The sequence below is a fragment of the Oreochromis niloticus genome, linkage group LG17 (assembly GCF_001858045.2).
Source record: "Oreochromis niloticus isolate F11D_XX linkage group LG17, O_niloticus_UMD_NMBU, whole genome shotgun sequence".
NCBI classification, from domain to species: domain Eukaryota; kingdom Metazoa; phylum Chordata; class Actinopteri; order Cichliformes; family Cichlidae; genus Oreochromis; species Oreochromis niloticus.
In genome coordinates this window covers 7,724,948-7,751,276 of record NC_031981.2, presented here as the reverse complement: position 1 = coordinate 7,751,276, position 26,329 = coordinate 7,724,948, and the positions used below count along the sequence as shown (strand labels likewise).

Genomic DNA, 26,329 nt, shown 5'->3' with positions numbered 1-26,329 from the left:
ACAAGCCTCGGAGGCTGCCTGAGGCTACAGCGCTTTGGTTTGACCCCAAGAATGTGACACTAAACAAGGATGTAAATACAGCGAGAATCGAGTGAGAGAAGAGGAAGAGATGGAGGCGGGGGGGGGTTCTTAGTCAGAGCACATATGGTGTTTGTCGCAATATGGCACACATAAATACAAGCACACATCAAGATAGGGAGAAAGCGACTGGAATTGTAAGTAAGCATCACAAAGATGACAGAAAAAAAATAAAAAATCAGGGGGACCGTGTCATGTTCCACTGGGGACCTAGCAGGGGTTACACGGCCAGCAAGTGCAAGGCCAGCACTTGTCCGATAAGAAACCGATCTGCATGTGCCGGCCTGCTTTCCTGTCCACCCCGGCTTCTGGTAAACATCCCGGTTATCTGCAAACAAACAGAGTTTACCTGTGACTATGAATGAATACATCAAATTTTGATGGAAGCACCATGTAAGGCTCCCTGCGCGCTCAGAATGCATCTCCACCATGATACAGTGTACACCTGAATACATGAATAGCCAACAAGGAGGCCCTCGCTGTTTGTAGGGGTGATGTTGACTGAATTTTTAAAGATGTTATTTTGATTTGACACGACTGCTTGGCTCGGTGGAGTTCGGAGGGGGGCGGTGGTGGATGGTGGATATATAAGACAGCCAGAGGAAGAGACAGAAAATCATCCAAGGCAGTCTGTGTCTGGGGAAGGGTGCAGGATAAACAGCACTGGGAGAAGCTCCAGAGGACAGAGACAAAAGACAATCAGCTGGTGAGGGATGGAATCATCATATCGACTGTCATGGGGACGGACAGTGCGGAAAGACTGACGGGAAGGAGACAAAGATAGAAGCGAGCAGATAAACAGATCTGGAGATGACAGGCTCACGGTGACAATCCTACACGTAAAGATCTGAAGGTACTAACACGCGAAGACAGCCAGATGCAGAGATAGACTGTAGAATTAGATGTCAGCATTACAGACAGCAAGATGAAGTCACCTAGACAGCCTGCAGGTAATGTAAGTAATTGGCACCATTTGTTTTTTTTCTTTCCCTCACACCTTCAATTTATTCCCAACAACGACAAAAAGAATCGCCACAACACGAGCTTCCCCACATTACTGCACGTAAGATGCGAAAAAGAAAAAAAGAAGTGGCGGCGGAGGGGGGGGGGCTAGGAGCAAAGCTGACATTACAACACACGAGCGTTTATGTTGCCTCAAAATGTACGGCATCAACATCAAAGGAAGCCTCACCTTTTGCAAAGAAGGCGAAGACGAAATAAGCGTAGGCTCTCGCTTTATTAACTCCCAATCAATAAACATGCAGTCGGTGGAGAGGTAATCAGGAAACACTGGCAAATGGCCTGACAATGTATCAAAGCCGACGCTCCGAGGCAACGGCACAAACTCTAACAAGCATTTTATTACCGGTAGCTGTTACTGACATTAGTCAAAAACCAAGAGAGATAAAATAGAATAAGGAATGCAGCGTGGCTGGCTGAGAGGGCCCCTCGGCTGAGAGTGTGCACCTCCTGTGTTTGATAGCCACACGCCTCCTCTTTGATATGATAACAAATATAAATTGTTTAAAAACATCAAATAGGTAGCGAGCGGGAAGCAGTCTCGCTGTCACGGATGTCTAGGGGGCGATAATGTTGCTTGTCCACGAGGTTGAGAGTATTCTGCTGCAGGCTTTTTGTTTGAGCCACAGGATGTATTAATGGGATATTTCAGTTTTTCTGCATGTCTAATATCACTTTTTTTTTTTCCTTTTCTTTTCACTGCGTTGTCTTCTGTGTTCCTGTGGTAAAGTAGTCACATCCTAACTGTTAGCATAAGTACAAATGAAACAGTCCATGATCCACACGTAAACGTGCATTCTGCATTCACAATCCCACTGACATAAAGGTACTTCCAGCAAATGTTCTAAACCGCCATGTCCATAATTGTGTTTGTTTAACTTCAGGTAAAGATTCAATTAAAATGAAAAACTTTTTACAATTATTCTTATTAACATACTTTTTTATGCTAAAAGTTGATTTCTGTTTCTGTATTAAAGCTATGCTCTGGGTACATTATAACAACAAACCCTTCAGAAACCCTATGACATAACCTACACCATAAACTAATGATTGTCTTCAACGACAATGATTGGCCTGTTCACTACCACTGTTTCCTCCTATGCACTTCCATCTACCTTTTGCTAATGAACAAGATTGACAAAGGAAATTGAAGCCACTGCAGAAATACATCAAACCTGCATCTACCTGAAGGTCACCAGATGGCGATAACTTATGTTGCAAAACGACTTCTGACTCTATAGAAGGCTAGGGGGGGGGAAACGGCTTTCTGCCTTGACCACTGATTTTGCAGACACGTAATTTTTGATATATGAAAGTCATCTTGACCATATAGAGTCAAATGAAAAAGGCTCCGAGTGGTTTGCAACCATCCAGCAACCACTGTTTACAAGAGATAAATGTGTACTACCCAACCACTTGGTAAGTATTGACAGGAGGCTGGGGTTGATGGTAGATGTTCTGAAATCAATTGCTAAAGCTCTACTTCCACTTAAAGCTCCCCTTATGCAGGCTTAGAGACAATAATTCCTTGGCAACTTGGCAAGAAAACTCCAACTATCAGCTCACTCCTATGAGCAAGCACTTGGTGACAGTGGGAAGGAAAAACACCCTTTTTAACAGGAAGAAACCTCCACCAGAACCTCTCAGGAGGGGGCGGCCATCTGCCATGACCAGTTGGGTGTGATTGGACGAAGACAGGACAAAGAAACTGTGGAAGAGACCAAGAGATGTATAAACAATGCATAAAGAAATAGTGAATGAAAAAAAAGTCATGAAGAAGAAACACTCAGTGAATCAAGGGAAGGGCCTAGCAGCCTGAGCCTATTGCAGTGTAACTAAGGGAGGACTCCGGGTCACCTGATGATCTCTGCCAGACAAGCTGGCTGCAGAACCATACATCTGCCAGCAACCAAAGCAATGGTTCTGCAGCCTCTTTGTTTCACTTAGTTAAAGCAAGCAGCCATTTGTGGAACACACATTTTTCCCCCGTGATCTGTGGTTGTATCCAAAATGAGAGACAACTCTCAAGCAATATATGCGTGACATCACATGAAAAACATCTACACATGTTCTTAGTAATTTTAGGGCCTCAGTCACTTATTTTGGGTCACACTGAATAAAAAATTAACTCTATTTTGTAAATCTTGGTCATACTGTGTTTCAAAAAGAAGGATTACATGTCATATGACTAACAAGTCCTTAGTCAATAAACAAGCGGTTTCACAGTCAGACTCATCCATCCCATCACCAAGATGGGGAAGGTGAAAACACTGTTGGAAGATTTAAAAATGGACTTTGCAAAGCAGTGGATTACATCACATGAAGTAGAATGAAAGAGAATGGAAAAAAAATCAAAGAGGAAAACTTAGATTCCACCAGCTAGCGTTTCAGCAATGATATTGCAGAGTAACATAGGCACACTGCTCGCAGGTGTAAAGACTGACAACAGCATCAGGCACTTGTGTGGGCTACGTTGTAGGATCTATGTAGGTTAAACAGAAAACTCTTAAGCAAGCCTGAGGTCTTTAAAAACATATCCCTCACTTGACTGTAGCCCAATAACTTTGATGAAAGTCTTGTTGTAAACCCCCAATCTACAAGTAGCTGACTACATTAACCTTTTTATTCAACCTTTTATTCAAGTGTTAAAGAATATATACTCAGTTTGGTAAAGTATCATATGCCCATTAGTTACCAAAGCACAGTAAACAACCACCACTATCAGCAACTTTATTACTTATTAGCATATAGCTCATTTGCTCTTTCTCCAGTCATTGTGCAAAAGCAATAGAGTATAGCATATTTCCACTGAGCTTAGCTAATTCGCTGATGGTGGCTAAATCCAAGTAGAGGGGTAAAAAGTAAGGTGTTTCTTGCTTAAATGCAGTAAAATTAAATATGAAATACCATAAAATAAGAATGAAAAAGTTTTGTTACAGTATTTCAGTGGGTGTGTTTAAGGTACCCGTGTTTGCAAGCCTTGTTCAGGAGAAGCTGCTAACCCCAAGGGCTGCTAACCTCGCATCCAGGTGAGAAGCCAAGACTCCTCCCGTCAGCTAATTTGTTTGCTTCGTTCGGGGGCATAGCTGATATTAAAAGGAGATCCTGAGCAGCTGGGAAAGAGGGATGCAGGGAGCTAGGGAAAACGGGAGTCAGGGAGGGAGGGATGAGTTTACAAGCCCCAGGTACGGTGAGTGGGTGAGTGAGAAGATGCAGAAGAGAAGGCAATGAGGGAGAAAGGAAAAAAAAAAAATCTCATCCAAATAATTTTCACCCTGTGGGCGCTAAAATGCAAATCACAGATCAAAGACGTTTGGAATGGAAACTGGCGAGATTGGGAAGGAATATCATCAAGCCGGGGTTATATATGTATGTTCAGGTTGTGAGAGAGACATGTTGGACTCAGGTAATGGAGCTGACCTGTACTTGAACACTGCCCCCCACTGCCACTATCATTTTCCTGCTTGCCTTTTCCCAAGGTTGTAGCATGTACAGTACAGTGGAAAGTAATTCAGTTTCCCCTTGCACTACCCTTTCCCCCCCCCTCTGTCTCCTTCAATCCATGTTTAGAAAGCCTTTTTCTCGAGCCAGTAACTGTCTAGTTTACACAGACCTTCATAAATGTTGAGGTTTGGCAACCGCAAATGGTTGTTTGCGTGTTGCCTTGTACATCAAGATACTTTTCCCACCGCTGAGTGAACAGCTTCTCCTTTCTAAGGAAAGGAATGTCAAAAGGCAGTCAGGGAACGGCAACAACAACAACCGCCGTCGGAATGTGTACCTAGCGAACGCGGCGCTCTAAGTGCTCCAGCTACTTCAGTGGTGTTTGATTTGTTTTTTGTTTTTTTTAACAGACACGGGAAGCTAAATGGAATCATCCCAAAATGCATCTTGCTGAAAAATGTTCACTCTAAACCTACAGTGGAAATAACAGCGCAGCATTCATCTGCCTCTATACACACTGATGTGAGAGAACATACGGTAGGGTAGACGGGTGTGGGCAGAGAGACTGAGAGAGAGGGTGATGGAGGTAGAGGGGGGCGTGCTATAGATAGAAACTCAGGGGAAGGATGTGACTGGGAGAAGGTGAGGGAAGTCTGTACAAGGAGTCTCCACATTAATGCCTAATTAATGTCTGTCTACCCATTAATGTCTAATTAATAATTTACATCTGTCTCATCCACCTGAAGCTGTCATAACTTTTCTTGTATCCAGAAATTAAATGTGACAGTGTTACATTTGTTTTCTACTTCTGACTCCGGCAGGCAAAAGAAAGCATTCAGTTTTTATTTTGAACACATCTGAGTAAAAATATACCAAAAAATTTAAAAATCACAGCCTCATCCACTTGTTGATGATGTGGCATAATTCCATTAGCACGTTAGCACTGGTAAACCCCACGTGAAGGTCGCGGCAAACTCAGTCATTTCATTAACTTCCGATATCTTTGAACATAAGCAAATAAATGTGAAGAAATGCCGTAAAGCGCAGTCTTATTTTCCAGAGCCTCAGCGTCTGTTTTCAGACACAGGGCAGGTATTCGGTTGCGGTTCCCTGGGTGCCATCTGCATCAGCACCGAAGCCTTTCACTGACGTGGATTAGCGGTTCACGGCACTTTGACTCCGACCGCCGCAGGATTCAAAACACAGCTGGTTTTTTATGGTTGGTCAGCACAACCTGTGGAGGGTCACCCTGCTCCCAGTGTTCACCGAGTCCTCCTCAAATACACCGTTTCCTCTCTGCTGTAGTTGCTTTCTTTCAGGGTATTTGCTTTAAGAATGTAAATCCTTAATCCTCCCATCTTTTTCTTTTCTCACTGCTGCCTTTCCCTTCGCTCCACGTCCACCCATTCTTCCGTCTTTTATCCCTGTTAACCTCTCCATCATCTCTATATTGCATTGCTGTCCGATGATATTTTTTTCTTCCTTCCTGCGCCCGGTGTCACCTGCTTTGTAATCTGATTACTTCACAGCGGAATTAGTATGTATATTTAATGCAATTTTTTTCTCCTTTTCTCCTCTCCGTCTTTTATTCTTTTTAAATCTTGATGAGTGATGCGCGGAGGAACGGAGATGGGGTGGGGTTGCTCTACTTGCATGTCTGGCGGATATGCCAGGGCCATGCTAATAAATGACAGCTGATTTATGCGTCTGTATTCTTTTATTTATAAAAAAATAGCAAGCGGGCTGATTTCTGATATTAATAATACAAGTGGATCCACTTTGATTAGGCTTCTGTGGAGAGCTGTGCATATTCAGCATTACAATTAAAGCCTCTGATGTGAAATAGGAATGACACGCTAATGAAGCGAGCTAGCGAGCCTGAACCACGACTGTCCAACAGCATTACGGCCCATCTCAGATGAAGAGTAATTATACGAGGAACACTGAAATGTCATTAAAAATCTTCAGTAAGTGATTTAACCCACCATTCCTCACTAATGCAAGATATTTCTTTTTTCTTTACCACCATCCAACCCCCACATGATCAACTCCCTAGGTCCTTTCCTTTTTTTTTTTAAGCAATCTTTTTTTTTTCTCCACGAGACCCAAACTTCTGCCTCATAAGTTCCACAAACAAGAACAACAATAAAAGAAGGCCTCAAGACCTCTTAAACACAAACATATTGAGATTTGAGACGAAGACATACAGAAGCATTGTCCTAATTTAATTCCACAACTCCGCGGTGCCAGTGGTGGTAGATAATTGAAATCATTCCATTACAGATTCCATTATGAATTGGTGATTAAAGCCAGATGTGATTACCATGGATTAAAAGGATGATAGTTGTGATTTTTTCCCCCCAACATAACCTTACCAGCTAAATGTAAGTGCTTTATTTATCACGGTTAAACATGTAAAGGTGAAAACACAACATGGAGTATGTAGCATTGTTTTTTGTCTACCTGCCAAGAGACGAGAGATGCAAAACAGCTGCTGGGGTAAGTCCGGTTCAATTTCTTTTTAAATTTTCCACCGTCCCCTCAAAAATAAACAGATGAATAATACTAGAGAGAGCTAAAGATGAGGGGGGGTTGATGATGAAGGCAAAGAGTGTGTTTGAGGGGTGTGTTTCTTTCTAAGAGGATTTAGATAATCTGATTCTACCCTCTCATTCATTCTTTGATGTGCTCATTTTCACAGGCAAAAAAGAAAAAAGATTTGCCAGCAGCCTCGAAGGGTTGTGTTTGTTGTTTGTTAAAGCATAAAGCAAACAAATAATGAGCTATATCATGTCATCATATCTTATTCATTAGGACGGACTATCGAGAAGTCTCTTTGTGCGTGTGAGTGTGTGTGTTTGAGAGACAAGGGGGAGAAAGACCTGATAGGATACGTGTGTGTGTGTGTGTATGTGGCAGATAATGCCAAAGGCAAGAATTCATGAATATCAGCAGTTTCTCACCATTTTGTTGGGTTAATCCCTTGTTTCAGTTGGAGAAATAGGCATTTCTCTTGCATACATTACACCGGTGCCTGCACATCACATTCACACAAAGCGAAAAAGTGTGTTTACGTCAGGTTCCTCTGATGAAGCGATGAGTGAAGTTTTATGTATCGAGGTCATAGTTTTTTAGGGTTTTTTTTTTGCCTATCTCAGCAGCTCCGTCCACACAGTGGAAAGTCAGATGTGGTAAAAGGAGCAGGTGAGCTTGGAGTCAGGTTCACTTTAAAAGGTAGTGACTGGTGGAAAACACTTAGTGGACTACGCATTGAAGGATTCTCATCTCCTGGGAATGTTGTTTTATCCTATTTTTTTCTGATTTGACAGAAAAATCGCTGACTGTGAAGCCTTAAGAGAAGCTTATATAAAAGTGGACAAAAACATTACAAAATCTGCCTCCCCCAACCTACTGCTCGTGACACAGATATGTGATGGCATCCGATTCAGCACCGGCTGGGTGGCTACTAGAGCTGGGCGGGGTGGGGAAGTGTCCCCTCGCCCACCACCGAACCGAGCGTCATGCCTCCAAGCCATGCAATTATTTTTGCACTGCATCCAATATCAACTTGAGAGCAATGCAAATTATTTAAGACGCGCTTTTCAGGGCTCGCAATTATAATAATGATGATCTCAATTAGCGTTGCCATTGCCTCGGACTATTTAGCAGGCAATTTTGCAGCCTCGGGGTAAGGGTCTTCTAGGGAGCCGACACGCATCGTCAGGTCAGAAGGGGTGGAGAGAGAAAGACCGAGACGGAGACTGCACTCTTAATCAATAAACTGAGACTAGAGATATTTACCACCCAATCCCACAAGTGCACGGTTCATAAATTGACCTAATTGGTCGTTGTTAGAGAAATGAATGATGCCAGGATGCACTGTCTGATTTAAAAGGCCAAGATACAAGCGAACTTACTAGCTATTGTACTGAACTCCTGAAAGTTAGACATGGACACTGATAGAAATCTCATATAGCGCTCTCTCATTGGGGCAAGTACAGGCAGAAGTAGCTAGTTTGGCCTAGTGTAATGATGGGAAACAGATGGAAACAGCTAGTCTGGTTCTTTAGTTTACAAAAACAAGATATAATGTAGTAACAACTCATAAAAGTGCTCATAAATTACTTTTGAAGTTAGCTGCTTTCCCACTTAGTCTTTTTGCTAAGTCTTCTGGCTGTAGCTCTATGCATATATTTAGCCTCTGTTATGGAAATATGCAGCTAAAACAACCATCAGAAGCTAACATCTCAAATCAAATCACTTTTTATTGTCACATCACATGTGCAGGTAGACTGGTACAGTACATGCGAGTGAAATTCTTGTGTGCGAGCTTCACAAGCAACAGAGGTGTGCAAAAATACAATAACATAAAACAAGCAAAATATAAGAATGGCTAAACATCTTAGCTTACCTGTGGTTTCTCACATGACGTCATGGGCACATTCCTTAAGAGTTGTCTACCATATTGGAGATGATACAGCCACTGCCAACCAGAATAAACCACATCAGGGAGGCATGTATTCCCTGAGGTTCCTGGTGGTTTCTAGCAAACGAAGGTGCTGCGCCACTTTGGTTGCTAGCAACACTTGCCTGTAGTTCCTCAGGTTTGTCTGTAAATACTCACAAACTACTACTTCATAAAGTATAACTTTAGCCAGACGCAAACAAGAACTGGAGAAAATTCAACTGCAGAGTAAAAATTTCTCTCATCGCTGCAGCCAATGTGTTTCAAAGGGCACAACTTTTGCTCTGAAGCTTAACCTTCTCCTTTTCTAGCTTGTGTCACAGTTTTCAAAGTTTCACTAAAGCTCAGATAGCAGCAGCAGAGTGGCAGTGTTTGTAGGCAAGGCTGTACGTTCTAGTTAACCTACGACCACAGCAGTATGCTAGCAACCAAACCAAAGTGTCACACACTTGACTTCCAGTCTTTTGGGGTCAGTCGCTCATTTCAAGTCATATTTAATTAAAAAGTTTCTTTTGTTTGGATCATACTTGTTTATACTACGCGTTTCAGAAGTGAGGATCATCTGACATATGCTCATAGGGTAATGAATTCCGATTGAGAGGTCCAACAAATACATTAAGTACAATAAATATAAAATAAGTAATGTGTTTGACCATCAAATCACTATGGGAGGCAGTATTTATTGCTACATATTAAATGTATTACTTCCTTTATATATTACCTGGTATCAAAAATGACTAATTCTATTTATATACATTTTCCAATTCTCCCTTTTGAACAAGGGATATGCAATCTGATTAGCCAACTCCTCAGAGAATCTTGACTCGACCAAATCAAGCTTCTTTAGCCTGACCTGTTGCATCACTGGCAGAAGAGGACAGTAACAATTATTTATTAATTATCAACGGCTGTATCACACACTTTAATACCTTAAATGTGTATTTGTTGGCACAAAGTTGAATGGTGATCTTTCTCACTTTTGAAGGAGGCAAACTAAAAATAAAAACTATTCTTACCTGTTGAAAGTATACTTCTTCTCCTATCCGTCATTCTCCATTCACCTTTGTGACCTGGCGCACATTTGCATACACATCAACACATAGCCTACCTAGGGGAACATGAAGACACAATCAGGTATAGTGAGCTGGATTAATAACTATAATACTTAATTTGCTTGAAAATGTTCAACAAAGTGTTTGTTGTTGGTGTAAATAATATTACATTAACAGTTACAGAGTAATGCAGCCCAATAAAACCCCAGCTTGTGCACAACTGCACCGGTTTGGTTTTTGGACCAATTAGTTTGAGATAATTTGCTGCTTTGGGAACCTATATTTCCCACCTTTAGTGCTAATGCTAAGCTAAGCTTAGCTAAGCCTTCTTGCTGTAGATCTATATTTACTGTACAGAAATTTTATGAACTTTTCCAGTTGTCAACACAAAAGTAAAGAAGCACATGTCTCTAAATGTCTTAAAGCTTCCAAACATTATTTTGTATTTTGTAGATCTTTCTTTAGAAATTAGCTGCTATTTTCAGAGCCTTCCCCACTCCCATCACACCATGCAGTATACTTGCAGCGTACTGAATAAGGAGGAACTCCCCTCCCACCACCACCATCATTCATGTGGAAAAAGCTTGCACCACCAGCTACCCTTTCTTTTATTCATCGCTCTGTAAATAACTCCACTTTATGAAAAGCAGCCACTGTGACTCACGGATACCTCTCTAACCACAAGCCATTATTATTTCATGGCCTTTGAAAGAAGGGTCTATAGCAGGCGCTCTCACACTTTAATGTCGGAGCTCCCTCTGATGTTGTGTAGTACACAGCGGCCCTTGTTGCACTCCGTATGCAATCCCTCACTTGAATTCACAAACACTTCCAAGTGCATAAACAGCATGGAAGACAAGTGCCTTGCGAGCTAGCTAATGCTCTGGAACGCCATTGCTGAGGAGATAACAGGAGCCTGCCAAGGCTGATGTCTGGGACTGTCATTGGGGGGGGCGGCGAAGAAAGACAAGTACGTCTGTGTGCCTTTTTATGAAAAATGCTGTTGTTTTCTGACCTCTCATGGGACATCATGTGGTAAGGAAAAAGAACACGCATCAGCGTTACGATTAAATGACCAGCGGATATGATTCAAAGAGTCCCACGATGTCCCTGAGCACCCTTTGGAACGTGTAGAAGGCTCTCGGCATACAGACGAGCTAATGGGCAACCTATTGGTCATGGTAGATTCAGTTTGAATCTCAATGAGGGTGTCAGTGTGTGGCTGCTCCATGACCGACAAGGTGTGGTAGGCCTGCTGGAGTTGATTTAGCCACATTGCCTGTCATTGCGTTAGGCCAGTCAACATCCATCAGTCGAGAGGGTAAGAAGCTTTTTTTTTGTCTTTTCAAGTGTCAAGAGGAAGCTGCTGTCTTTGAGATTATGGAAGATGGAAGATGTCTGGTGAAATTTCACATCTTTGTTTTCTGTACATGACACAGAGCCGTGATGGTAATAAGGCAGATATTTTTTACATGGCAACAGACTTAATAATGCGGTTTGTGCCAAAACCACTTTTGCAGTATGTAGCCCAGAAATGAAGTCTAGTTGGGTGAATTACTTCTTACAAAAGCTTTTCAAAGGTACACAGCAGTGCTTGGGTGTAGACTGGGACACGCGTACGGTACATGAAAGCAGTGGGCTTGAATCATACAAAGGCTAAACCCATTACAGGTCCAGAGGGGTGGGCAATACAGTGCCTTGTCCCGCTCCTCTAAACAAGACTCTGGGTACTGGAGGCTGGAAAAAAGGCTTGTAACACATACATTAAATTTTAATTGTTTTTCCACCCCCTTCCTTCACATCTCTGAAGTAGCAGCTCCTGAAACCTTAAAAGTGTAATGCCAGCTAGATTTTCATGGCTGTGCCTTTGTAGAATAAAAGATACAACAGTGGAGGGAAAATAATTTACTCTCTGATGCTGGAGGTAGACAGTTGCTTTTCAAATTCCAAGTTTTGGTCCTTTATTTTATTCAGCAGTGAAATGCCATGAATACAGAAAATAATGTCTGTTACAATTCTCAACCATGACCTTCTAATGTCAGAGAACTTTTAACGTATGGACACAGTACACATTAATGAAAAGTATCAAAAAAAGTCGCTGGATCGATCGATCAAAAAGGAAATGAAAACAAAAACAAACCAAAAAAAGTTCTCACCAATTACATAAACATATGTTTGCTACAGTCCCAATTTACTGTATACATAGGGGGATCATATTCTCAATTATTAGAGAAGGATAGCAGTAGAAAGGATACATGACTCAACTGCCAGACATAATGCTTCATAAAGTATGCACAGAGGTACAAGCAATAAATACACACATTAGGTTAAGCCTTACAGCTACGCAAAGCAGATGCAGAAAAAGCAAGTTTGCTATTCTTAGCGAGCAATGAGAGAAACAGTAAAAATTCAGGTAAGTCAGAAAAGAAACACTGAGATTTTTTTTTTCCTCTTAGAAAAAAGTCTGGTAAATTTATGGGTCCACCAACATTTTTTTTTTTTTACATAAGTATGCACAGTTATCAAAATACAGACAAAAATCAACCCAGAAAATCCAGACAATCCTAAAATCTAGTGGAGGAGCAGATCGCAGTTCTGGAGGTCTTTCTGGTATTATGTGCAAGCAACTATTTTAGACATTTTTTTTTACTTAATTTATACAAAACCCATGCAAATCTACAGGTAATATGCATTCTGTGGCTGACAGGTTTTTATCCCTCCCAAAACAGTATATCTGAGGTAACGCACTCCTATGCATTGTACGTACAGTTAGGCCATCATCCCCATGGTTTTTATTATATTCTTTTTATTAGTTCTCGTTTCCAGTCCACCAAATGATTTTTTTAGACATGCATTTTTAAAAAAAAACACAATATTCCCTTACAGATAATCTATACATTATCATTCTACAAATGTTTTGAGGACAACCTATTACAATGCAAATCTTCCATATCTTGACGCAGGGAATGTAAACGTTGGGCTTGAGCCACGTCCTATGAGACAAGCGCAGTAAAGTGTAACGGCTCTTGTGGCATTCTCGTAACTCGTGCAATCCGTCGTAATTGTTCTGAATTGGTTGTTGTGCAGAGGTAGGAGCTTTTAGAAAGCCTTTTTGGGTAAGTGGGAGAACCCTTTTTTTTCTTTTTTTTTTTTGAAAGACGCAGCATCCTTTTTATTTGGTGTGATAAGATTATTAAGAACGTCGTCTTCAAGTCGTTTTGCTGACTCCAGCTAAGTATTGAAGGGATAAGCTTTGTTCCAGGGCCCAGTACCCTCTTGACGTGGAACTGGTACGCGCGTGTATGTGTGTGTACTTTACAAGCTGAGCGTTTGTACAGTACCGCACGTGTCTTGTGTGTTAAGCTCTTACAAGCCCTGTTCTTTGGCTTGGCACAACACTTGAAAACATACATATGCACAGTGTGTTTCCATTTTGGTCTAAACAGAGCAGACACGTTGCTCGCTGCTGCAGCACGACACAAAGCCACGTCAGGTCTTTGACAGCATACGTTTTCAGCAGCTGGAGATTTAACCAAAACAAGAAAGCTGGCAGACCACAAGCCTAAGGTCTGTGTATGCTAGTCTCTGACACATGTGTGTGTGTTTGTGTAGTTATACTGTGTGTAGTTTCAGGTTTTCTTTATCCCATACAAGAGGAGGCAGAATTTTGTGTAACTTTGGTTTACTGAAAACATAAATGACCATTAAAGCAACAACGCTTTTCTAGATGACACTGGCTGTGAAATGATGGGACGTAGTTTCCACAGTAACTACCTCTCTTTAAGTCACCCTAAAGCATGATATAAAAAGCTGGCTGCCTACCCAGAGCGTCATCGGTGGCGATGCCTTTTGTACGCGTTTGGAAGCTGCACAGACCCACGCGACGAGGATTTGATGAAGTTAAAGCGAATCTCACCTAGAAAAAGGTAGATAATCCTCTTCCGCAATGGCTATTACTATTTGCTTTTCCATGGTAACCAAGCCACATCATTTCATATTCACTTGAAAATGTGACTTATTTGGCTTCACTAGATATTCTTCATGTTTGGTTAGCGATGTTTTCAGTTTCGGTTTTGACGCGGCTCGGAAGAAAAAAAAAAGCCACGGAATAAAGACATTATTTTGACAGTCCCACTTAGAACAATACATATTCACCAGGTTAGAAAAAATAAAAATAAATAAAGAAAAAACAACTATGTGTAATGCATAAGAAAAGTAAAAAAAATAGAATAAAATAAAAATTCACAACAACACAATGTTTCTGCACTTCCATTGAATACACAAATGTTTTGGTCATGATCCACTTTTACAGTTAGCTGCTCTCTACCAGTTACAGCACAAAATGCCTGCAGTTCAAACATCACATCACCTCCTACCTATGGTATGTCTGGCAGAAAATCTCCAAAGTGGACTTTTTTTTGTTTGTTTTGTCTTTTTTTTGTATGAGTTAGCAAATTTCACATCAAAACCAGCCTTTATTTTCCCTCCATCTTCCTCATGATCATCTTTGTATAGGGCTAAATGAAACAATCCCAGAGGTTATTCCAAGGTAGTTTGCGGAACAAAAGCTTCTCTTTGTACTAGTTTAAAGTGGCAGAAGGCGGACCAAGAGGAGTTTGGTGGCTTCTGTCTATAAGCTATTGGCCATTGCTAGTGTTGGCTTTGGTTTCTAGCTGTTGCCTGTGACTGTTTGAAGGTAGACAAAGCTTTCGAACGAGGAGGTAAAAGGAGAACAGCGAGAAGAAAATTATGCAGAAATGCATTTGTTTTGGAAATGGCGCTTTTTAACAAACTTATTTCTTCCCCAACTTAATTTCTATTTTTTTTTATGTTTATTCACAAACAGATAACAGACTGGAAGCCAACTTTTTTCCTATTTTTTTTTCTCCTTTGTTTTTTTTTTTTGTGTTTTTTGTGTTTTTTTTATGGACAGCTGCAACAACAGTCTTGGTACCGCAGTTCCGTTACTGGTGTGATTTGGGGAATGGCATTTACAGTTGGTGGTGTCTAAAAAGAAATCATATTTGGGAAATTAACAATGGTTTTAAAAGAAAGCTGAAAATAATATACTGGGTTTCATAATAGTAGCAACATACAGGCAGTGACACAAATTTCTGAGACTACTCCTGTGCAAATGATAACAGAGCAACAACTTGAATTGAACCAGCAATTGTCTCTAGACATTAACAACTACTGTGGGTTGGATTATTCACAAACATAAAATGTCTTCCTTTTTGGCAGTATATGAGGCCGCTAGCTTTCAACGGAACATGGTTTTCCCCATCCATGAGTCTATCATCCTTACACGGTATGTGGCCACGCCATCCCTAATGAAACAGATCTCAAAGAGTTCAATTTTTTTCCCAATCAGACATCTCATGCCTGCTTGTGTTTGGGGGATCCCAAAGGGCTGCAACAAAGAGTTCCTTTGGCCCAGTCTCTATCCGGATACATGCTCAATAAATAGTCCCAGTGGTGAGAGAGACAAAGAGAGTCAGCTGTGGTTGCTTGGACTGTGGAGTGGTTTCTAGTCTTGCGGGAGGTCTGTGTGAGAGAAACAGTGCGGTTCGGTGAAAGGATATGTTGACCAAAAACTGTATCCTAGTCACTCCAGGTCTTCCGATAAGTTCCCTTCCTCCAGCTCCCGGTCCTCCTCCAGCTCTGGACTGTGATTGGCTGTCGTCACAAGCGACATCGGACAGTCGTCGTCGTCCATATTAAGTGGCTCCTCCTTTATGTGAATGGGTGGCCTATGACACAAGCACATAGGCGATAAATGTTAGATTTATTCTTTGATTCAATGACAAATCCTTGCAGCACGATCACATTTAAAGGTACAGTTCATCAGTAAATGACAAGTTTTCTCAAGCGTGCAGTGCTATTTATCCATCAGGATGGTTGTGTTTGCATCTGTTGAATGTAATGAAACGAAATCACATGTTGCAGGTAAAAAGCAGGCAGAGGCTTGTGGGCCATTTAGTTTCTCTACTTTTCAACGAAGGCAGACACCTCTGCATCAGAATCTCCACAACTGGCCAACTGATACCAAAACAATGGATAAATAGCAATACAGGCCAGAGGACACATGATTTTATGGTAAACTGTAAAGTATAACATTTAAAGTAAGGGAAACCTCATTTACAAGTAAATTCTGAAGGGAACATAGTCAGGTGACTTATTACCACCATAAAGCAATTTGCAAAAGAGGTGTGGAGGAGTAATTCCCGTTACTGCATGGACTGTGTTCAGCTAACAGACAAATATTCAGTGGTATCAAAAAAACGGGCGTTACATGCATTATCTAGAAAGTAACATGTTGTTTGTGAGACACTAATTCGACATGATGCCTCACGTCTACTGTAAGTAAGCGCATGAAAATTGCATGAAAAACATGGCCTCTGTAAGGCCGATAAGCTGTGATGTTCCAGACATGTTTGGCATTTAAAAGTTTACTGATGACACCAGGTTGAAATACATGAAAAAGGAAAAAAGGGGGGGAAAAAAACAGGCCACATAATAAATAATGGAGAATTTCTCATCCCTGAGCCCCCTGGAGCAAAGGCAGAGGAGAGGCTTTTTTATCTAGTTAATAGAAAGCGCAGCCACTCGTTAATATGCAGGGGCTGTGCGTGTCGCTCCTCAAGAGGAAAAACCGGCAGCTAGGTTCTGCCATTAATCAACTTCAGCCCCGGCAGTTCGCTCGGACACCATGATACATGTTTTTAACTCTAAATGGATGAATATCTTTAGCCAGTGTCAATAAGCACTGGGCAGGAAGCAGCAATGGCGCTGCTCACAGGACGCCTTATGCTTCAGAACAACAGAGGAGTGGGCGGGGAAAAAAAAGAAGTGTCGGGCCACTAACAAGAATAATAATGCTGTCACACACAAACAAGGCATAACACGATCTGGGGCTCTAGTCAGGGAGAAGGGTTTGTGCCATGATGATAAATCTGACAAAAGCTAATTATTTTTGACACATCGGATGCATCAGAAAATCCCCCTAGACTTTGAAAGAGGAGAGCGGGGAGAGAGAGAGGGAGACTTATCAAGTGGTAGTATGTTAGGAAGCCTCTCTCCTGGGTTGCCTTCATCAGTGGAAGCGGGGAGGGCAGGGGGGACTTTGAATTTGAAAAGAATTTTAAAAGGTACAGATGACTTTAATATTCAGAGCCAAATACTGTAAATTAATATTCTGATGTGGTGGGATGAGAAAGGGAGGCTGATCTTAGCAGGATGCGAACGGGAGCGCATGAACATTTCTGTTTCTGTGCCTCAGGTTTACAGAAGGTGGGAGATTAGACAACAACAACTCCACGTCCTCTTACCTGCTGATGTAACAGCTAACAGCATGGAAAGACAGATTTTTAAAAAATCAAGATATTTATTTATGTTGCTGATGGAGAGTAAAACTGGCGTTGAAAGGTGATAAAATGATGGGCTGATTGCCAGAAAGTTACAAATTTGTTGCTGAAATATTTTATGTTTTATATGAGTGCTTGGACAAAAACACTTCCTGCTTTCTGAGACACTAAAATGTGGCTGTATAAAGGGATGTTTATGTCACTATGTGAGGCTGTACCCCGCCTTTCACTCATTAGTTAAAGCTGTTCATAAACGCCATGCTGTAAAAATTTAATATGTCCACTGCTGCTGATCAGTACTCTATATTTGTATACTAGCACCAGATACAAACCATGGTTCAGCTGGTGCCCACAGCGAGTGAAGCAATGCATCCCTAGTTTTGTCGAGCACAATAAAAAGTGTTTCATAAAGATTTTCATCATCTTTTAAACACCATTTCCCGAAAATGACAATGAGTCTGTACTTGAATGCATCACGTGGATCACCTGGCAGACTGGAATGTGTTCTCATGCACCTCATTAGATGTTTGTGTGGCTCCGACGATAACATTCACAGGCTTTGTGACACTTTATTAAAATATGTGGATGAGCCATTTAGTACTTAATAGCTAGCTGCCATTATTGAGTCACTCAGCAGGACTTTTGCGATGTAATAAATACGCAGTGCTCCGAGTGTGTGTATGTGTGTGTGGGTTCTAGAGATGCCTGGCTCTCACATCAATTGGAGATTAGCACCTGCAATCATGCAGAGGTATGTCGGGACAAATGCGATCATTAGTGCATGGATCTAATGGTAGGCTGGGGGGGCAGGAGAAGTAGTGTGGTGAGGAAGATAGAGTATGAGTGCAGGCAGCCTGGGGAAGGGAGGGAGGGTTGGTAGTGAAGGAGGGGGCAATAAAAGTTTGCAAAATTTCAGACACCAAAGAGAGTTGGGCCTCAGTGTGATGACACGTTTATTGGCTCTCATCTCAGAATCAGTTGAGTGAACAATAACTACATCACTCAGGGCTTGTTGATCTTTTGCGAGGAGGTTTGCAGATGTTTGGACTGGTGTTAAGGACACTACTACTTTTTAGCCTGTGGCTACACTGAACAAAGCCAAAGGTTTCAGTGGAAATATAAACAACAGACTTGGTTTCACCTAAAACGTTACCAGTCATTCATTTAGACATTTAAATTGAAAAAAGATGTGTTTACAGTCTTTAATCCTGTTATCAAGATTGGTGCAATTAAATATCTAACTCACTCAACGTGTACAGGGATTACGCGGCTCCAACCTAAAACATGTTTTACGAAATGAAATGATCAATACAATAAAGTTTTTAGACAGCGTGGCACTTCTGCATAAGTATTCAGAGCCAAAACTACATGATGTGCACACGCTCACACCAGTATGCACACAAACCCGGGATGGCCCGGGGCAGCCTGCTTTGCGGTTAAGTAGATATCATTAACCTTCAGACATTTAGGAGAAGAAGAGGTTTGAATGGACTTGCTTGTGCTGAGGACTCCTCTCCAGAGAAAGGCCTTCAAGGTGATGTACTATTTAGTTTAGTGCTACAAGCCACTCTATTATTTAAACACATCTTGGAAAAGCCATTCATGAAAAACACATTTCTTCCATTTTGAGGTTGTTGTGGCTTTGTAAAGGCGGGCAGGGACCGAGGGAGGGATAGAAGGAGGGAGGAAGAGAAGGATGGATGGATGCGTCTAATCTTCTAATCTTGCTACCCTTGCAAGTGTCAAGGCTAGTGCGGCCAGAGAAAAGAGAATGCAAGAAAAAGGAAGTGCTGTCCTTTTACTAAAAATTAAATGAGCTGAGGGAGTGGTAACACTGGATTCTGTCTGGAGCTGGGCAGATTTGCTCCACTTATTACCCCCTTTCAAAGAGGGGTAAACATGTCCAAACAGATTAATGTATAGACGTCTGGTACTAAGGACTAACCAAACACTCCTCTGTTCTCTCTGATACACTTAGTCACATGAAGCAGAAGTGCATCTTTTATCCATTAAAGAAGTGACTAAGCTGATAGGTTTCCAACATGGCCTTTGATGGAGAGTGGACGAGAATCATATAAGAATCATTTCTTTGTGTTTGTTTCCGTGTGTGCTTCATTTTTCCACAGCGAGTGCTTACGCAGATAGTTCTTTGTGACATCAGCAGCCCAGACATTCCTAAAAGTCACATGAAATCAATTTTTAAAATCACTCTCACTCTCTCTCACACTCGCTTTCTCTTAGCCACGTTAAATGAGGGATGAGGAAGGGAGAGATTTTTAAAGTAATTAATGCTACACTTGCTAAATATTAATAGGCACAGTCTTGCATAAAATACAGCAGCTAAACCCCTATAATGCAGACGGTGGTGTAATTAAAGACAAATGTGTAATAGAGCCTATTTATAGACTAACTGTTGGCCAAGCGTCCGCTTCACCTCAGGTATAAGCACAAAGACAATCAAATTACAGCAGAAGATAAAGGATGAGAAAAAGTCTGCTTATGATATCGTACGTGCTGGAAATTGAACCCTGCCCTTGGGTCAGAGAAAACTGAAATAAATACTGATACAGAGGGTTAAATGTCAGGCAATTAAACTAACAAAGGAATTCAACGTAGGCGTACAAAGGGGAGGGGTCAATGTGTGCTTGCATACTTAGATAAGCACTCTTAAAAATGTGTGAGGTGTAAATTAGTGCATACCCACCGCATTTAACATTATGAAGCATGAAATAGGAACTCTGATCCATCGTGTGCATGCTGCAACATCATAGGTATGCTGTAATGGTTGTCATTTAAATCCACACAGCAGCTGTTATGGGCTGAGTACAAGCACCGGCAGCTTTTAATGAGATCGACTGGGGGTGAATTGTAGTTTGTGTTTTAAAAAGCTTTTAGGTTTTCTAAAAAGAATCTTTGACAATGTCTTAAGATCAGTGTTTAATCTGAGAAAAGTGCAGATGATGTGCACAAATTTGAGTCCTTAGAGGTCTAAGTAGCCCCAAGAGTTAAATTACTTGCAGGTATATTTTCTTCTATGTTCAGAAGCTTACATGTGTACTGGAGGGGAGTATCTGGGGCTGCTGTGTCCGTTGGTGTCCAGGTGGTCGACTGAACCGTTGAGGTCCTCGTGGGCTGACTGCAGCAGCGTGGGGGGCTGCCGCTCAGCGTAACTGGGGACTAACACCCAGCAACCCGGGTGGGCTCCCTCCCAACTGGCCAGGCGGACTTCCTGCGGTCAGTCCGGACGGGTCTCCGCCGAGGAGGCCGTGGCAGGTGCCTCCCATCGGGCCTGTGGCACCACTGCCCATGAGCCCCGGGGTTCCCAGCAAAGGCAAGGAGGTCTCTGCTAGGGCAGCCTGTGGGAGGAAGAGACAAGGAAGGAATATTAGGAATTGGAACTTGAATAGAACAGTGAGAGACAGGTCCAGGAACACTGAATAACTGGGTGCATAAGAGGGAGTAATCATTTACTGTCACACAGTTGTTTTGGTGGTTTAGAAGCAGTAAGAAGAGTGAATATTATGATTTAACACAGTAATTATTTAAAGACTGTGGCTCAGTGTTGTTCAGCTGGAAACTATTTTTCCCCATGTGACACTTTCCTGACAACTACTTCCCCTCACCTGCCATTCCTGTGCCCTTGTGTGGTGTGGCTATTAAAAAAAAAGTCCCCCCAAAACTTTACCTCCAAATAATAAAAACTCTTGACACTTTCGCCTGCTGAGCATTAAAGTTATATACGGTGATTAAATTTTTAAAGTTTTTGCCATGAGCACCTCGCCAGCGTACACTATGAAGGCAAATCATTTATGACAGCTTAGATAAATATTAATGCACATGCCCTTGCATTTGCACATGCCGCTATCAATCTAGGGTGGCTGCCACTGCTGAAAGAAGGGAAAAAGAAGGGAATCAAGGAGCGAGAGTTGCTCCTTGATTCAACCACAGGGTGGCCTTCTCTGTCTGATGGCAGACCGGAAGAGAGAAGAGTGAGTGGAGAGGTGCAGAAATTCACAAGCAAGAAACAAGGTGGTAATTCAAGTTAGAAAAGGAAAAAAAACTTGCTCCCTCTTATGCAAAGTGGAAGTATGAATATGGAGTTCTATTGTGCACATTAACTGCAATCATTCAGTCACTCAGGCAGTGGTCCTGTCTGTCAATCACGTAACACCCGCAGCCAGCTCAAGGTTTTGGTCCATACCTGTAAGCTGGCATTTAGTGCAGTTCCATAGCCAAGACTGGAGGGCAGATTCTTGACAAGTGATGGGCTTCTGCATACAAAAAAGTAAGCAAAACAAACAACAACAAATGAGTCAATCAGTTCATAACATAATGTGTAATGCAATGCTAATAAGAGAGTGCAGAGTGTATTTAACAACGTTTCCACTGATCCTTTTACCGATCTGGATCTATGAGTCGGCAGAGCACCTACCCCGTGATCTTCTGCGACCTGCGTTTCTGGTACTCCACCTCATCTACTGTCCACACTGCCCCCTTCACATTCTCCACGCGCACAAAGCACTTGTGCAGACTGAGGTTGTGGCGGACAGCATTCTGGAGGCAGAGAGAAATGACGCACCGGTCAGAGGGATGAGGTAAAAAAAAAACGAGTCATGTTCATTCATTATCCATCAAGAAAAAAAATGAAGACGAGGAAGGCTTCAAAATTGATTTTTTTTCCTGCATTTTGAAGAAATTCTTAACATTCACGCACCATTGATTTAATTAGTAAAAAATTGAGTGAGAGCGAATGCTCTTACAAGTCCTGCACACAGTACATATCAATCAGAGTAAGTAGGCTAAAAGGAGGTAATCAGCATAGCGAATGGCTTATGGTGGTGACAGAAGTGGTAATGCCGGCCTTGATAATGTGATGTCAGTAACCCTTCCTGCTCCAGAAAAGCATTGCTCTTAATGGACACATCGCTTAAAAGATGACAGTATTGGAAGGGGAAGAAAAAAAAAGTCAGTCGTCAGGAGGCCCCTGTGTCTGTGTGTGTTAGAGACAGTGTGTTCCTGCAGAAGTCAGGGCATTAAGCTGAACTGTATCTGACATCTATATGTCTAAATACTCTGGTAAAATGACACGATCATCTCTCAATATTATTATCAAAGCTGCTGTTGAATTAAAAAGAAAACAATAAGGCGTTTTCATTAATTACTAAATAAGAAATTGCTAGAGAAAGAAGCACTCTTCTATTAATATGACAATACGTCCATAATTAAAACATGCATCAGACTCTACAAATAATAACCTTGGCTTTAATATCCCTGCCTCTCATATTTATCATCTCCCTTAGCTTGGTGTGTACTGCTCAAGAAAAAGGGATTCAGAAAAAAAAAAGAAAAAAACCTCATAAGCAGATCTCGCATCTGACCTGAAAATCCCAGGATTTGATTGATCTTAATGCCCATGGCTCTGAATATGATAATTTTAATATTAATGAGCAAATGAGCAGTTTTATTATGCATGCTATATAGTTAGAACTAATAAGCTTCTGGGTGAGAGAAAAGAGAGAGAAAGGAAAAGTGGGGTGTGGGGTGCAGATCCCTCTTTTGAGCTTATGAGACCAAGCTGAGATATTAAACTACCTTTCATTTCTCTCCTTTCTTCTCCTCCTTTTTTTTAAAACAAATTCTCTTCATTAATCAAATGACAGGCCCATCGCTGATCATCCCCCTAATGCTTACAAAGGGAAACGCACTGCTGTAGATGTAAATAGATTGCATTGGCTTTTGTGCAGGGTGGGGCAGATTAGGATATTTTACTAAAAAAGGAGCAGGAAAGATTTGAAACTGTTCAGATGCTGGTGGTGATGGTGATGTTGGTGGCAGCGGTGTTGTTTGGTGCCAGTGAGAACATATCGTAACATCAGTACGCAGCAAAACACGGAGCGCGCTGTACAAACTGGAAAAGGGCACCCATCTTACTACGTGTCCTCTTGTATTGGTGATCACACACCCATGTGCTCATTTGCATCCCAAATCCAAATTAATTCACTTTGCTAAATCTAGTGCTGCGACGCGCCTCGCATGCTGATGAGCGGCTGGTTGAGTTTTCCCTCCAGTCCTCTGTGCAGCCACAAAGGCTAAAGGGAGCTAACAAATGACATACAGGGGCCAAGGATAAATAACAAAAAAAAAGAAAGCAATGAAGACAGTGGTGCTTAAATGGGGCTTTCTTTATCAGCAGACAGGCACACTTCTGCTTAAAACATGTGCTGCAGGAAAAATATTTTTCACCATCTTTGTGTTGGGGAGACAGGACAATAAAGTTGTAGGGACAGATATACAAATGGGCCCTTTTGTCTGGGTAAATAAAGAGTGCTCCCTCCATGACAGGCCAGTTCTCACTTTGCCCCCCTTGCTTTAGTTCCACACTCTTAACCCCTCTCACAGGCACAATGTATGTGCTCACGTGTACATTGAGTTCCTGTGTGCATGCATCTCTGGCCTCCGCACAGTGGAGAACTGGTTAACAGGCAAACAGCCATCTTTCTTCCTAATTAACCAATGATATGCGAGAGAAGGTGGTTTTCGGGACTAGGAGGAGGGGTGTATCTCTTAACAAAAGGTGCTGATGATGGAGTGGCTGCTGTATAATTAGTGCGTCAGAGCCCTCTCCTCTCCACGCCAAGCCTCCGCTATTAATTGCACCGAATTAGAAAACGATATCTGAGGGGAGAATAATTCTTTCGCCTGTCATTTCTAAACAGAAAAGGCAGAACGGTGGAAAAATAAATAAGAGGAAGAAAAGGGCTCCATTCAAGAGAGAGGTTGGAAGGAAAGGGGAGAGGAGTGCTAATCGCTCTGTGCTGAGTAAATATATGCTTTCTTAAGGTTTTGTGTTTGACTTGAGCGGGAGGAAGGAGCAGGCTTTGCTGTGAGGGGAGTGAAAGTGCACGGGAGGGTGAAGAGGGCTGCTTGAGGGGGGGGATTCATGAAGGTTACCTTCCAAGTTGCAGCGTTGCGTCTGAAGTAAGCGAACGTGCGCGTGAACCAGCTGTAGATTTCATTAAGTGTTAACTGCATGTCAGCAGAGTCCATGATAGCCTGAAATGAGATGACATCAAATAACGGTTGACTAACGAGACCAGGTAACTGACACGCATACAACAACAGACAGAGAGGAAAGAAGGAGAGCTGCCACGATTCATGCAGCAATTAATTTTAATCTAATCAGGCAAAGTTAATTTATTTCCCACTCACCTGTCTTATGAGGGTTGCATAAGTAAATGGCGGTCTGACATCTGCGTTCTTATAAAACTCGTAGTTTGGGGCAATCTCTGGAAAAATAAATACTGTGTCACCACCTGAAATAATTGGTACATTTTATTCCTTTAGGTATTGAATTTACTCAAGGTTACATCAAATTAAAATGGGGTGGGGTAAGGATTGGGGGGGAGATGGGGATGGAGGGGGGTTGACAGAGAAAGGGGGCACATCAAATCAACATTTTCCATGTCTAACAAAATGCATTTTTAATTAATCTCTCTCATGAGAGATCTTAAACACTAATACATCCTATAAAATGAGATCCGTGTAGTTAGTTAGGCTCAAGTTGAATAATTTATGTTGCTCCATACTAAACACAGAGAGTAAATATAAACATCAAAAGACGTCCCGTTTAAAATGCAAAGCTTAACACATTGAATGTCTTAATGTAATAAATATTGTATTTTTTTTCCCACCATTATTTGAACTTAATTAACATTCATGTAATATTTATGCACAGAGGAAGTTCTTGTCTATTTACATATAGAGTGATTAAACACACGCTTGCTTTTATAAACCCACCACCAGACAGCTCACACTGGTAAGACCAACAAGCCTCTGCGGTTTGTGGTTATGTGTTTATGTCAGTTGTGTGTGTGTGTGTGTTCACTTTCATGTCTGTGTGTGTGCTAAACTGCTAGAATATGATTAGTTAAAATTACTATTAATAGTCCAGGGCTCCGGGTACTGAACATAATTTTTTCATTAGATAAAGAAACAGAAACGTACCCTAAACTAGAAGAGTGGCATTCTAGTTTATGTCAAATAACTAATATATAAATATATATATGAATGAGAATAAGCCACTTCATGTTAAATTCAATCAGGAAGTGAATTTTCCAGTAACTGAAAGTATTCTGATATCTGTGTTAGGTGCTGCGCTGAGTAGTTGGTCCTACCTGACGACAAAGGCATGGAATATTTGTCCGAGTGGCGTCTGCGCATGGCTCCCATGCTGGGGACGTTTGCTCCTCCCAGCACCGATGGCACGTGGGGCATTGCAGCCATGGGTGTGATAGGTGCTGTGGGCGTGGTGGGTGTCTGAGGTAAGTTGGGGGGTGACGCCGAGGGCAGGTTCTTGGACATGGTGACGCTGGACACCAAGTTGAGCTGCGATGGAGGAAGACAGAATGCGATTGGTGGAGAGCGTGAAAGAGACAGAAACAACTTGGGGAGGGGGGAAGAGGGGGAAGGAGGAGGAGGAAGGCATTATTTTGTGGTTTCTCTGACAGAGCAGAGTGTCTGCTCTCCTCCTCTCTAACACAGCTGTGTTTCCACTAACAAGGCTCGTGGAGAGGAGCCAGCCCATCTCCACTAATTACAACCACCAAATTGTATCATAAGAATTCTAATTAGAGCACGCTGTTCAAGATTATCCAACGATCAGCCTCCGTGTTATCCTGGCCCCATCTCTCTTTATCTCTCTATTTATCACACCCTCCCTCTCTCATTTCCTCCCTCCCTTTCCATCTACCCCACTGCAGCCACCCATAATTCTTATGCACTGAGGAAATGAGCATATCAAAACTCTTTTTCTACACTGTTGGAGTGCTTGTGCCAACATGGGCTGTCTGACCCTAGTCTCTAACCACAACTTTTCTTACAACAGATTTGAGCTATGTCACAAAAGG

General features: G+C 41.9%; 2 protein-coding genes across 2 annotated transcripts in view; both read right to left on the bottom strand.

Annotated features, from left to right (window-relative positions):
* The window catches only part of mdfic (MyoD family inhibitor domain containing), a 56,242-nt gene extending 46,135 nt beyond the window's left edge, over positions 1-10,107 (bottom strand). The window contains exons 1-2 of the mRNA XM_025899811.1: positions 10,024-10,107; positions 8,954-9,025 (exon numbers count right to left, since the gene is read on the bottom strand). The gene's annotated coding sequence lies outside the window, so the exon portion shown is untranslated. The remainder of the gene's footprint in view (positions 1-8,953; positions 9,026-10,023) is intronic.
* Positions 10,108-15,664: 5,557 nt separating this feature from the next.
* The window catches only part of foxp2 (forkhead box P2), a 56,310-nt gene continuing 45,645 nt past the window's right edge, over positions 15,665-26,329 (bottom strand). Inside the window, 9 exon segments of the mRNA NM_001311335.1 lie at positions 15,665-15,809; positions 20,474-20,571; positions 20,574-20,595; positions 20,598-20,779; positions 21,625-21,694; positions 21,856-21,977; positions 24,375-24,476; positions 24,633-24,736; positions 25,598-25,808. Of these exon segments, the coding sequence (NP_001298264.1) occupies positions 15,665-15,809; positions 20,474-20,571; positions 20,574-20,595; positions 20,598-20,779; positions 21,625-21,694; positions 21,856-21,977; positions 24,375-24,476; positions 24,633-24,736; positions 25,598-25,808 (1,056 nt within the window).